Source organism: Orcinus orca, chromosome 3 (genome assembly GCF_937001465.1).
Source record: "Orcinus orca chromosome 3, mOrcOrc1.1, whole genome shotgun sequence".
Lineage (NCBI taxonomy): Eukaryota > Metazoa > Chordata > Mammalia > Artiodactyla > Delphinidae > Orcinus > Orcinus orca.
The window spans coordinates 173,063,550-173,077,135 of NC_064561.1; the positions used below are offsets into that span (position 1 = coordinate 173,063,550).

Genomic DNA, 13,586 nt, shown 5'->3' on the forward strand with positions numbered 1-13,586 from the left:
AGATGGGAGTATCGTATCCTGAGAACACAAGAAGACCCAAGCCATACACAGCCTGTGATCCCGGCCAGACTGATAACAGTCTATTTGGGGAAAAAAAATCAATCATATAGTTATTCAGCCCGGGAAGCAACGTGGTCAGGGTTTCAGGCAAGAGACGACCAATAACAAAACAAGCTAAGTGGAGGTGACTCTCAAGTGACCAGTTGCTGGGTGACGAAGGCTTTTCCACTCCAGAGTAAACACAGAGCTGCCCAGGCACTGGCTCAATTTTACACGCTAGCTGTGGTGTGTCGGGGGGGTGTTGTATTCTACACCAGGACAGCTGTGTTCTGATCAGGGACAATCTGCCCCAAGGCTTACACATCCGAGCTACCAGGAGAGCACTCATCGAGCGCTCGCTTGTCGGCTGGGTCCCCTTCACTCCGCACATTCGTTTACCTGCTTCACTTCGGCCTGCAGGTGGCGGAGCTGCACACACTGCTCCAGGTGCTTCCGGTGTTGCTCGGCTGCTAAATCCAGCTCCTGCTGCTTCTCGTGGAGAAACTCCAGCAAGTCCTGGACCCGGGTGGCCATGTCTACGTCTCTGTCGCAAAGCAGCTCCACGCCTGCGGACATTGAAGGGAGGCCCGGAATTCAAACAGCACTTCAACCTGTTCTTTTCTTTTTTTTAAAAATATCTTTATTGGAGTATAATTGCTTTACAGTGGTGTGTTAGTTTGTTTCTGCTTTACAACAAAGTGAATCAGCTATATATATACATATATCCCCATATCCCCTCCCTCTCCCACCCTCCCTATCCCACCCCTCTAGGTGGTCACAAAGCACCAAGCTGATCTCCCTGTGCTATGCAGCTGCTTCCCACTAGCTATCTATTTTACGTTTGGTAGTGTATATATGTCCATGCCACTCTCTCACTTCGTCCCAGCTTCGTCCCACCATCCGTGTCAAGTCCATTCTCTACATCCGCATCTTTATTCTTGTCCTGCCCCTAGGTTCAACAGAACCATTGTTCTTTTTAAGATTCCACATATATGTGTTAGCACACTGTATTTGTCTTTCTCTTTCTGACTTACTTCACTCTGTATGACAGACTCTAGGTCCATCCACCTCACTACAAATAACTCAGTTTCATTTCTTTTTATGGCTGAGTAATATTCCATTGTATATATGTGCCACATCTTCTTTATCCATTCACCTGTCGATGGACACTTAGGTTGTTTCCATGTCCTGGCTGTTGTAAATAGTGCTGCAATGAACATTGTGGTACATGTCTCTTTTTGAATTATGGTTTTCTCCAAAGAAGATATACAGATTGCCAACAAACACATGGAAGGATGCTCAACATCACTAATCATTAGAGAAATGCAAATCAAAACTCAATGAGGTATCACCTCGCACAGGTCAGAATGGCCATCATCAAAAAATCTACAAACAATAAATGCTGGAGAAGGTGTGGAGAAAAGAGAACCCTCTTGCACTGCTGGTGGGAATGTAAACTGATACAGCCACTATGGAGAACAATACGGAGTTTCCTTAAAAAACTAAAAACAGAACTACCATACGACCCAGCAATCCCACTACTGGGCATATACCCTGAGAAAACCGTAATTCAACCTGTTCTTAAGGGAGCATGACGTACATGCTGCATTTGTGAACTACCTGCCCGGCGCCGGGCCAAGCCATTACTGTGAAGGCCAAGTTTGAGGAGGTCAGAGGCAGCAGAGGAGGTTTATGCCTGCCTCCGAGCATGTCTCACAGGATAAATTCGATGTGGTCCAAAGCCAAATATAACATACAGCTAATCAAAGCAAACCCGTTTCCTATCAATCTACTTCTGCTCCTACACTGATATCTGGTGAAAGTGAGTCCTTTTTAAATGCACAAACTTCGGTTTGTTTCCGTTGTGATCCACTGTATACCCGTTCACTCTTGAGGAAGCATTTAGTTTGACTTGTGTAAAATGAGTAACGTAGGACACAGGTTGTTGCTAAGTTTCTAACACTACAGTTCCCTCTACGTTTTTGAGCCTATAGTGACATCTGCTGGTAAAATATAAAACTAAGAAAAAAATAAAGGACATGAAAATATTTTCTTGGGGTTTACATTTCATTCGTGGAGATCCAACAATATATAATTTGTAAAACTAAAGTTCGTGCCACTTGAAATAACATGCAGGAATATTAAGGGTAAGTACACTAGTCAATGTTAAATGTGATCATATTATGTGGGTGAAAGAAAGCAAAACGTTTCCTTTCAGAGAGCAGGTATTTATAACACCTCAATCACAGGGGTAAGGGACCTGCGCACACCCTGAAAGGAACCGGATGCGTTCCTGCGGGGACACGAAGCCCGTCCCAGGGCGGAACGCGCTGCTCACCAGAGGCCTGCACTTCGTTGACATATTGCAGGAGGTCCTGCCCTTGGTGGATGACGTCGAAGGTCAGGTTATTCATGGTCAGAGCCTTGTCCGCGTGGTGCTGCAGGCGCTGCTCTGCTATTGTTAGGTCCTCCGTGTCAAAGTCATTCATTTGCTGAGAAAGCTCGTCGTTCCAAGACTCAAGGTCTGAGATGATCTGACAGAGGAAAGTATCTGCTTAGGACCAAGACTTAAAAAATAAATATCTGCTGTGACGTCTCACTGTGCCAGGTAGGGAAGGAAGAGAATAAGGTGACTGTGTCAAAAGGACACAGGAGCCAGGTGACTGGGACCATTAGACCCCCAAAAAATTTACCACAATTGAATAAAATACACGGAATATACGAAAGTCCATTAATTCCTAATGATGTTAAAAAAAGATCTAAAAAGCCAGAAATTAATGAAAAGCTCTTTGGTTTTGATTAAAGGGAACCAACCTTCATCCACAAAATTGGTTCTTAAAGGAGAAAATTAATTATTTAAGCACACAACGATGAAGGAAAGTTCCTCTTTACAGTTAAATCTAGCTATTAAATGTAGAAATAATAAAATTAAAAAACTTCTTTGTAACCAAAAAAAAAAACAAAACTACTACTACAACACCTGTTGAGGTAAAAGTCATCAGCGCCCAGTGAACTATCCCGAGAGGCTGACGGGGACCAGGCTGCACCTCCTGCCCCAAAGACCGCCCACAGAATCCCTGCAGATGCGGGACCAGACAGCACACGCCTCCTGACAGGAGCAACCATGCTGAGCCACCTGCGCAGCTTCTGGTACCAAAATGAACCCGAACCTGACTGGGTCTGCCCATCTGCCTTCTAAGGTTACAGGAAATGCCGAGGAAAGACCAGCAGTTAAACAGCCTACCGGAGATCAAGTGAGAAAATACAAAACGTGGGACCTGGTTCCTCTGACAACTGAACGTTATTTCAACAAGTCACAACACGGGAAAAAGAGAAGGGCGGATGGGAGGAGGATTCTAGATGAAAAGGCTAACCACCAAACGCAGGGGCAGACCCCACGTGCCTCTTCTCTGCAGTACTTGCAGAAATCTGAACAGAGGCTGGGTATTAGCAGACACCAAAGCATCACTCTTAACGGCGAGGTGCTTAGGATGTGGTTATGCAAGAAAATGGCCTATTTTTTAGAGATATTCACAAAGCCTTTAGGACTGAAACATGATCAGCTGGCAAAGATTTCCTCTGCAACACTACAGCACAGCAATAGCAAGAGGATACTTGACGTAAGAGGGGCAAACTCATGTTGAATTTACAGGACAGGCATCTGGAAGGTCATTGTACTATTCTCGCTACTTCTGTGTAGTTTGAAAACTTTCATGCTATACTTTTTAAAAACTAAGACCAAAAATTATGAAATCCAGAAAGGAGGAGAAAAACTTCTTGTGAAAGAATATTATACTCCACACTTCAATGAAATAGCATTTCCCATGGATCCTCACTGACTTTGTCCACAGGAGCTGTAAGGAAATTAGTTTGAGAATTTGAGAATGTGAGAGAGTTTACACAGAATCCAGCTGGGAGATGGGAAGTAATAAACATCTTAAGGCTTCTCCAAATTCCTATTGCCCAAATCTTCCTGATTTCTTCCTTTTATTACTTGGTCTCCATAATATATGTGCACATTATATTAATTTATTAAATTATATCAATTTATAAAGTAATCATTTTAAACAACGCCAAATTAGACACAAACCAAGAGGCTACGAGAAAAATATTTTTTAAAAGGAAGGAAATTACATAACTTTAATCTTTATTTCTATTCTAAGGGGAATTTTTAAAATTAAATAATTAATTTTATTGATTTATTTTTGGCTGCGTTGGGTCTTTTGCTGCTGTGCACGGGATTTCTCTAGTCGTGGTGAGTGGGGGCTACTTTTCATTGCGGTGTGTGGGCTTCTCTTGTTGTGGAGCACGGGCTCTAGGTGCACGGGCTTCAGTAGTTGTGGCTCGTGGGCTCAGTAGTTGTGGCTCGCGGGCTCTAGAGCGCAGGCTCAGTAGCTGTGGCGCACGGGCTTAGTTGCTCCGCGGCATGTGGGATCTTCCTGGACCAGGGATCGATCCCGTGTCCCCTACATTGGCAGGCGGATTCTTAACCACTGCACCACCAGGGGAGTCCAGGAATTTTCTTTCTTAATGTTTGTTTGTTTTCTGACACTGAGGGAGAAGAGAGTTAGGTGTGGTGGTGAGTTACAGACTCAGCGACAGTGCCTCATGGAGACAACATTAGGCTCAAAAAACACTCAAGAAATGGACAATAAACAAAGGTCGAGGTGCTAAAAGCAGCAGGATTCAAAAACACTCACTGAGCACAGAGAAACGCTGGCGATGGTCAGGATCCAGGATCATCAGGAAAGATCCTGCCCTCACGTTCAGCATTGTTAATAACCACACAAGCCAAGAAAAGAAATCTGTGGCACAAACAAAGCTCCAGAAAGTGGAAGGCTTTTTTGAACAGAGACTCTTTGAAGAAATAACTTGGACACAATTTTTTTTAATGTAGCCCCGAACTTTTAGAAAGTCTGTTTTCCTTTCTAAATGCAGATAGTTATGACTGTTCTCCATAACTAAACTGTCACAAGATGCTAGTGTAAGGCTTTTGTTGTTCTTTTTAGACCAACACAGCAGATTTTATATGGAATATTTGGAGACTGAAATAGCAATATTCTAAGCCATAAGAAACCCTGCTCCACTTCTGAGAGATGGAAATGCTATTTCAACCGAAATACAAGTGATACGGGGGGTTTTTCTCACTGACCAGGTAACAGATGAATTTCTGCCACAAAGATAACTCCATGCCTCCTATGGGCAGTCCGAGGGGGCATCTTCCCAGACAGGAGAGGAAATCCCTGCAGAGCCTAAACTGCTCAGCTTTTCACATTTTCAGGATTACTCCAGAGAACAGAGGCTCTCAGGCTGTGACATTTAAAAGCTTTTAAACTATATTTTAGCTGGTCTGTGACTGAACTGCAGGGTTACCTTCCCAGCTTAGGAAAGCCCTTATCCCTGGCCGAGAGCGGTGGCTTTGTTGAGGCCATGTGGAACTCTGTGGCTATCATGTGGGAAAATGTATGTTTTTGGTTCCTGATCTACGTTTTAAAACAGTAGTTTTATGAAAGTAGAAATACAATAAAAAAAAAATTTTTCCCTTTGCGATAACATTAATACAAGTAAAGCCAATATTTTATTTCAAATATCAAAATGTCCTGGAAAGAAAACTTCCAATAATACTTCTGATTGCTCTGTGTTTCTTGATCGAAACTATTCAGTAAGCAGCTAAGTCACCAGGAGCAATTCCTACGAAGTGGAGGTTGAAAGGAAGGCAGCCACGCTGGCTCTTCCGTTCATGCAGCGCTGCACCCTGACCCCGGCCAGCCCCCAATGATGCACCCTGACCCTTGCTGACCACCAATAATGTACTCTGACCCTGGATGCCCACCAACGATGCACCCTGACCCCGGCCAGCCCCCAATGATGCACCCTGACCCTTGCTGACCACCAATAATGTACTCTGACCCTGGATGCCCACCAACGATGCACCCTGACCCCGGCTACCCCCCGATGATGAACCCTGACCCTGGCTACCCCCCGATGATGCGCCCTGACCCTGGCTACCCTCCGATGATGCGCCCTGACCCTGGTCACCCCGCAATGATGCGCCCTGACCCTGGCTAGCCCCCGATGATGAACCCTGACCCTGGCTACCCCCCGATGATGCGCCCTGACCCTGGCCACCCCCCAATGATGCGCCCTGACCCTGGCTACCCCCCGATGATGCGCCCTGACCCTGGCTACCCCCCGATGATGCGCCCTGACCCTGGCTACCCTCCGATGATGCGCCCTGACCCTGGCTACCCCCCAATGATGTGCCCTGACCCTGGCTACCCCCCGATGATACGCCCGACCCTGGCTACCCACCAATGATGCACCGTGACCCTGGCTACCCCCAAACGCTGCAAACTGGCAGCTGTGGCGCGGCACCGTGAGTTGAGACCAGCGCACCTCTTCTTCATGTGGCTCCACGTGGATGGGAAGGTTAAGACCAGAGCCCTTGAGTAGCTGTTACCAGGCAACATGTGCAGGGTTTGACTCCTTTCTTGTCATCAACCAGTGATGACAATGAAACAGCCAAGACGGCCTTTCTTTAATGAAAACACTGATGGAAGTTTAGACAAGCAGGCAACCAAAGGCCCCTGTGAGAGGCACACACACCAAACCACCACTCGGGGCGGGACCGAGGGACAAGCTCCAAGGCCCACTTCGGGCAGACGGTCCCCCTGAGCTGCGGCAGCCCTGCCATCCCCCTGCCTTCGGTGGCGCCTCGGTCCAGACCCCACTGCCCTCAAGGCCCTGTTCCGAACGCAGGACAAGTGATAGATATGGAGACAGCAGGCTCTACAGATTCTGGCCGCCAGGCACGGGCCACCTGGGGTGCCTGGAGGTACCTGGACAGGCAGCAGGTCCCTGCCAGCAGCGGCATGAAGCCCACTGGCTCCAGGAAGCCAGGCTCACCCACGGAGTTTTGGCTCCTTTTATCATATTTCACACACAGATTCAGCGTCATCCAATTATACTTACTTCTGCTTGTACTTCACCAAGTTCAAAAATAAAAGATCTTGCCTGGCAGAGAATTAAGAACCGCCCTCTTAAGAAACCTGTCCTTCTTTCTCCTAGTCACAAATAAGGTGCAAAAGTCAATCTTTAGGTGAGAAGTACAGGTCGCCTGAGAACACTTCTGTGGGGAAAAAACGGGGTTTCCTGGGACGCACCAGCTTATGACCACAGGCTCTGGGAACACTCACCCTTGAAGGGAGAGGAATGGCGGGGGGGAGGGAAGGAGGGAGGAAGAGCATCACTGCCCTGAGCTTGCGCTTCCGCTTCCAGGACAAGGGGACTGCTTTGAGGGGTCCAATCAAGGATGAACAAGCCAAGGTGACAAGGTGGCCCCGTTTGTAGAAGCCCTGCCTGGATCCACTCTCAAAGCTCGCTCACGTTGCTGTCCTGCTGTGTGGTGTCTGTCCCGCTGCCCACCTGCCTGCCCCAGAGCCAGGCCCCATCTCCCAGGGCCGAGCTGGGAGGAGCCGCTCTTTCCCTCCCCCTCCCCGCTCCCCTCCCCTCCCCGCTCCCCTCCCCTCCCCCTCCCCCTCCTGGCGCAGAGGCTGGGGCAGTAGGCGAGGGGCAGAGGAGGGGTGCTGGAGCTCTGGGAGCAGGACCGGGTGGGCGGGGCGGGGGGGACACTCACGTCGATGGCGTCCCTCTCAAAGATGCGCAGCTGCAGGAAGAGCTCGAGCTTGATCTTGCGCTCCTGGAAGAGCTCCTCCATCTGGGCCTGGGCCTCGTCCAGCTGCTGCAGCACCGTCTCGATGTGGCTGATGGAGCTGTTGTGTGGGGTCTTGTTGCTGGAGATGGCGGAGTCCCTGAGAAGGGGCGGAGAGGGACAAACAGGAACTGGATGGGAGAGTCTCACCCTGCCGGAGGCCAGAACCGGCGGCTGGGGCCTTGGGGAAGAAGCCGGCGGGAAGCGGGACTGCCCCGCTCGGAACACGGAATAAGCCACCTCTCCCGCCAGACAAGCCGGGCCTTCCTCCCTGGATCTCAGCATACGCTGAGGAACTCCTTCTGCACTTTTTCACAGCCGCTCTCTTAGAAGAAGGCTAACAGTCACGTGAATCACGTCGTAGAGTTTCATCTTCAGCCACTTTTTTCCATAAGTAGAGAACAGATGGCATCCGTTCACTACAAATGGTGGAGCCACGTCAGCTGTGGGGTTAAGCTGTAATGCAGCCAACTGAGCCTTCGTCGAGGAAGTCTGCCGGACTCTCAGAAAAGCGAGCATCACGGGAAGTTGTCAGGGGCGATGAGATAAGCCACCCCGAGGGATCCAGCAGGGGTGCTGAATTTACCTGACGGTTCCCTGTGACCCAAGGATAGGGATATGCTCTCTGCCCCAGCCTGCCTCCCCACTTCCTGCCACTAGGAGCACCTGAGTGTCACCTGGTGCCACCCGAGGCCAGGCCTGCTGAGCCTGGAGTCTGAGAGGAGTGACGCCCACCTCACCGCAGAAAAGCAGGTTGCTCAGGGCCTGAAGGACGCAGTCCTGGGAGGTCTAAATTCATCTGGTTTGTAAAGAAATTTCAGTAATTTCTAGGTAGCTGTTAAAAGGAAATATTAATAAGACCTGAATCCTGGGGAGGCGTATTAGTCAATGCCATAATGAGAAAAATCATAAGAGTGAAAAACACTGTGAGAGAGAAAAAGAGAAAAGAAAAGAGAGAGAGTGATGTTGGTCTCCTTTGCATGCATGGTTGTTATTTGTTCTCTGCCTAGTTGGACAGAGGATTATAGCTAATTGTTCCAAAAAGTGAGGGGGAGGGGAAGCCCCCCCCGCAGATCTCAGAGCGTCCGCGCGGGGACGGGGGACGGGGATGGGGCGTGGCCCACCTCAGCTGCTGGATGAGGTCCTCCCCTTCCTTGATCACGTTCACGGTCACCTGCAGGGTGGTCTGCTGCTGCTGCCCGAAGCGCTTGATGAGGTCCTGCACGGCCTCCACAGACTCGGCGTACACGTCGTCCAGCAGCTCCTTCTGCAGCTCCTCCAGCCATGTCCACAGCTGCGGGGACAGTGCTGTGAGCCCGGCCCTTCCGACTTCCCCGGGGCTGGGGGGTCCGGGCCGGGAGGGGACCAGCGGCAGCGGTTCCCAGGGAGCTGAGAGGGAGGCGGGCGGCAGGGGGGCCGGCGGCCAGTGGGACACAGAGCAGGACGCGAAGTGAAGAAACAACCAGGCAGAGAGCCCGAGGGGACTGTCACAAAGGAGAGAAAGGAAAGGGGAGGGCAGCGACCATTCCCAGTCCTTCCCAGACCCAACCCAAGTGCAAGGGGAAACAGAAAAAAATCCCAACAGCTGGAACGTCTGCTAAACGTAACGGGCATACTTGTATGAGTCTTCTGACTCTTACTTAGCAGAGGCATAGTTTTATTTTTAGCAAGAGCATGACAGTCCATTACTAATTATTAGACTGCTGCTCAGACAGGGGGCTTTACATCCCTCAAAAGGAAGGAAACATATAACGTGGTAAAATCAACCCGTCACCACGCCCGGCAGGAGATTCAGATGCGGCTCTTGCCAGGTCCCCACTCCCAACACAGGCCACGGTCAACCCGGACACAGGTCACTCCTTCGATGACAGGAGTACATACGGGAAACACGTGATCACCTTCACTGCCATGACCATTAACAAGGTGTTCGCACACATGGATAGGCAAAGACAACTTGGGACAAGGACTGCTTCCAGCCTGGCGGGGACAGAGCACCTCGACCGCTTCTGGGATGCCCACTGCCTCTTCCAGGTCCCTGGGTAGCCATTCAGTGAACTGAAAGGACAATTAATTAAACTGAAAGGGCCCTGGTGGCTTAGGAGTGGTTTGTGCGTAGAGAAAAGGCTTCCTGCTTCCGCGGGGATGGAATAATCACCTCCCGTACAGTAAGGTATGTGTACATTACAGACGGCTGCCCAAGCTGCGGGGAGAGAGGGGGCCCCGACACTGCCGGCCACGTGGCCTCGTGGCTGACACAGCACCACTGCTTTACTGAGGCCTGACGGACACAGAAGAAACGGCACAAGTTTAAAATACTTTGATATTTGATAAGTTTGGACACATGTAAACCCATGAAAAGATCAACGCTATCAAGACACTGACTAGCTCCATCACCCCAAGAGTCTTCCTGTGCCCCTGGTAATCCCTCCCTCTGTCTTCCTTCCAGGCGATCACCAGCCTTTTCTGCCACTACAGATTAGCTGGCATGTTCTAAAAAAAGAATTACATTCACGGAATCATATAGTAGGTCCTCTTTTTTTTTTTGGTCCGGCTTCTTTCCACATAATTATTTTGAGATTTCATCCATACTACTGCGTATATCAACAGTTCTCTCCTCTTTGTTACTGAGTAATATTCCATTCTGTGTCGACGCCACAATTTATCCACTCAGATGTTGATGACATCTGGGTTGTTTTCAGTTTGGGGCCATTACAAACACAGCCGCTATGCACACTGGTGTATAGTCTCCGTATGCACCTGTGCTTTCCTTTCTTGTAGGTACACAAGAAAGGAGGTGCAGAGCGGTTGGATCATATGGTAGGTGTATGTTTAACTTTTTAACAAAATGCCAAACTGTTTTCCAAAGTGGCTCATTTCACGTTCCCCGGCCCCCGCTGCCCCTGGCAGTGTCTGAGAGCTCCAATCCCTCCACATCATTACCGATACCAATGTGGTCCGTCTTTTTAATTGTAGCCATTCAAAATGAGGGGTATCTCATTATGGTTTTAATCAGCAATTCCCTAATGACTAATGATGGCAAATCCAAGCTAACCTTTCAAGAGTTCTTTTGTTGTTAAACATGTATTCAGGTGAAAACAAAGTCTTGCCAGCTGGCTCTTGTTCGGTCAATAAGTATTTAAATAGGGCAGGTAAATTTAAAATCAAGGCGAGTGCTGGCAAAGAACTTACTTTTAGTCAAGTACTTGGGGTCCTAAGAGTTAATTTTACTAAAAATGTTAAAATGTCAACTTGAATCATATTATTTACCCATCTCTGTAAGATATCATATTTCATACAATCCAAGGATTTTAATTATAGGCATTTTAGACGGAGGCTGGTTCACCTCTGTGATCTTACAGATTAAGGAAAAGAGGCCATAGGTGATGAAGTGACCTGAACAACATGGGCAAAACTATTAGCAGTGCCAACCTATGCGCAAAGTCAGTACGGTATCAGAAAGGAGGCCTCCAGACCTGGTCACACTTCACATTGATACCGCATTTCAACATGAAAAAACGCCATTCATCAACAGACCAAATAGGGACTGATACCTTGCACATCTATTAAGGGTCCAATCAATAACATACCCATTTTTCATTTTGTTTTGTTTTCTAAATTCCCATGAAACTGGTTGCTGCAGTTATAAATAATAGGAAGGATGAAAGCATTACGACCATAAAGAATCTCCCAATTTGCTCTCATATTTCCCACAAAAAATCTTCCATGGGAAGGTGATCATTTCACAATATATAGGAGTACTGAATCATTATGCTGTAAACCTGAAACTAATAATACGTCAATTATATCTCAATTAAAAAGTGTTTTATCCACAAATAATTAAAAAACACTTGTCTTGTAATATGGAATAACGATTACGAGGAGTGGGTTCTGAAGCCAGATTGCCCGAGTTCAAATCCTGACTTAACATTTCCTAGGGTGTGACATAAAGCAACTTCCCTGGATCCATGTCTCGGCATTCTCATCTGTAAAATGGACATGGTAATAATGCCTACTCCAGGGAGTTACGGAGAAGATTCAACAAGACGATACATATTTCTTCAAAATAACATATGTTAGCCACTATTATAGTTTTGTTCTTGTAAGAGAAATTTTGATAGTAAGAATCATAAAGTTTTTAGAAGTGTTCTTTCTCTGGGTATTTTTCAAAACATGTCCAAGTTCCAACCAACTGTTCAAAATATGTCACTTAGTCTGGTAAACTTAATACCGTGCCGCATTTAAATCTTTTACACCTAAAAACAGTGCAGTACGAGGGAAAAGGTGCTGGAATTAGTCCAGATCCTACAGAACTCTCTTCCCACTGGTTCTGGGGAAAGTGCCACGAGTATGTGTGGGTCAAACCCTTTCCTTTCTTCCTGGTAAGTTCTGAAAGAACGAGCTAATTCCTTCAAGAGCCTGGACATCTTGACACGCATCCACGGTGGAGGGTGCACACCACCCAGCCGGCTGCGGAGCCAGGGAAGGGCCCAGCTCTGGAGGGGTTCACGCAGTTGAAAAGGGAAAAAAAACTGAGGTAGAAGGAGCGAGACTACATTTAAATCCATGATTAAAATGCCCAAAGTTCCTCTGCCCCTTTAGAATTCCTCTGTCGGGTCCTACAGGAAATATTCTCATTCATTTTGGAGGAAAACGTCTCAGAGAAAGGTCATTTCCAATGCCAACCGATGATCAACTGATGCATATCATAATACAATATGAGTCAGACAAAGTCTATTTTTAAGCTTTCGAAGTGGTACACGTGACGCCCAAAATAACGTCTGAATAAAGGAATGAGAAATAGTCTCTAGGATGCCTGTGAAATTTTTACCATAGACTTCCTGAGGGTGAAAAAAATTGCACTTCTGGGCATGCTGTTAATTTACAATGAAAAGATAAATCTTTGCCCGACAATGAGAGAGGAGTTGTATCTTATCCAAGTCCTCAGCAGCATGAAATCCACTTCTAAGAGAACTGTGCCCACAGCCAGGTGACGGCCAGGCAGCCGGAGTTAGGCAACGCTGTCCCCTAGAGGCCACCCGAGCTGTGGCCAGGAGCGTTCCACACATGAGAACTTGAACCCAGCCCAGAATGGGGTGCAGGTGCGTACAGACTTGGGTAAAAGTCCAGGATCCAGAGAGGAGGCTGGTTTAGAAAGACCCATGGAGTTCTTGGAAGAAAACTCCTGTGATAAGTTGTGGGGGAGCCTGGTCCTGGATCGAGCATCTGCTGGGTCTGACCCCTGTGCGTCCCCTATCTCAGTCCCTTCCCCCACACCGCCTGTCCTGGGTGGAGCCTAAAGAAGGAGCCGAAGCTCTGCTGGGAGAAAGCCCCTGCAAAAGCCCTTTGCTTGCTAGAGAGGGATCTGAGAGGAACTCACTGGGGTGGGAGATCCCAGGAAAGCACTGAGTCTCCAGCTGGTTCGGTGGGTGGTCAGATGGGAGCCCCGAGATTTGGGGGCTGCTCTAGCTGCAACCGCTCCCAAGATGCACTGTCTGAACGCAGGCTACCAGCCTGGTCCATCTGGAGGTAGGAGAGCAACAGACCAGCTGGGGGGTCCTTATCCCCCATGTGACCTTGGGAAAAGTCCTTGGAGTTCTCTGCCTTCAGTTTTCTCATCTGTGAAATGGGATCATTTTACCATGAGTTTGAGAATCAAGTGAGAGGACCACAAATGTGTGGCAGTGCTCAATTACCACAAGCACTTTGTAAATAGAAGCTACCACCACTGGTATCCCTTTCCCTACTCTTGTTCTTGACAATCATTCAGGTACCAGTGGGGATAGGTGAGCCACAGGGCCAGCGTGGGAAGTGTAAAAGCCGGGAGCAGGGACTTCCC

The 13,586-nt window shown here is 48.2% G+C and overlaps 1 protein-coding gene across 11 annotated transcripts in view; it reads right to left on the reverse strand.

The window, feature by feature from the left end:
• Window positions 1-13,586, reverse strand: part of TRIO (trio Rho guanine nucleotide exchange factor) — a 372,523-nt gene that overhangs the window by 132,263 nt on the left and 226,674 nt on the right. For all 11 annotated transcript variants that reach the window (XM_004274483.3, XM_049708367.1, XM_049708366.1 and 8 more), the window contains exons 12-15: window positions 8,875-9,044; window positions 7,676-7,850; window positions 2,378-2,573; window positions 439-605 (exon numbers count right to left, since the gene is read on the reverse strand). In XM_004274483.3, coding sequence (XP_004274531.2) covers window positions 439-605; window positions 2,378-2,573; window positions 7,676-7,850; window positions 8,875-9,044 — 708 coding nt within the window. The remainder of the gene's footprint in view (window positions 1-438; window positions 606-2,377; window positions 2,574-7,675; window positions 7,851-8,874; window positions 9,045-13,586) is intronic.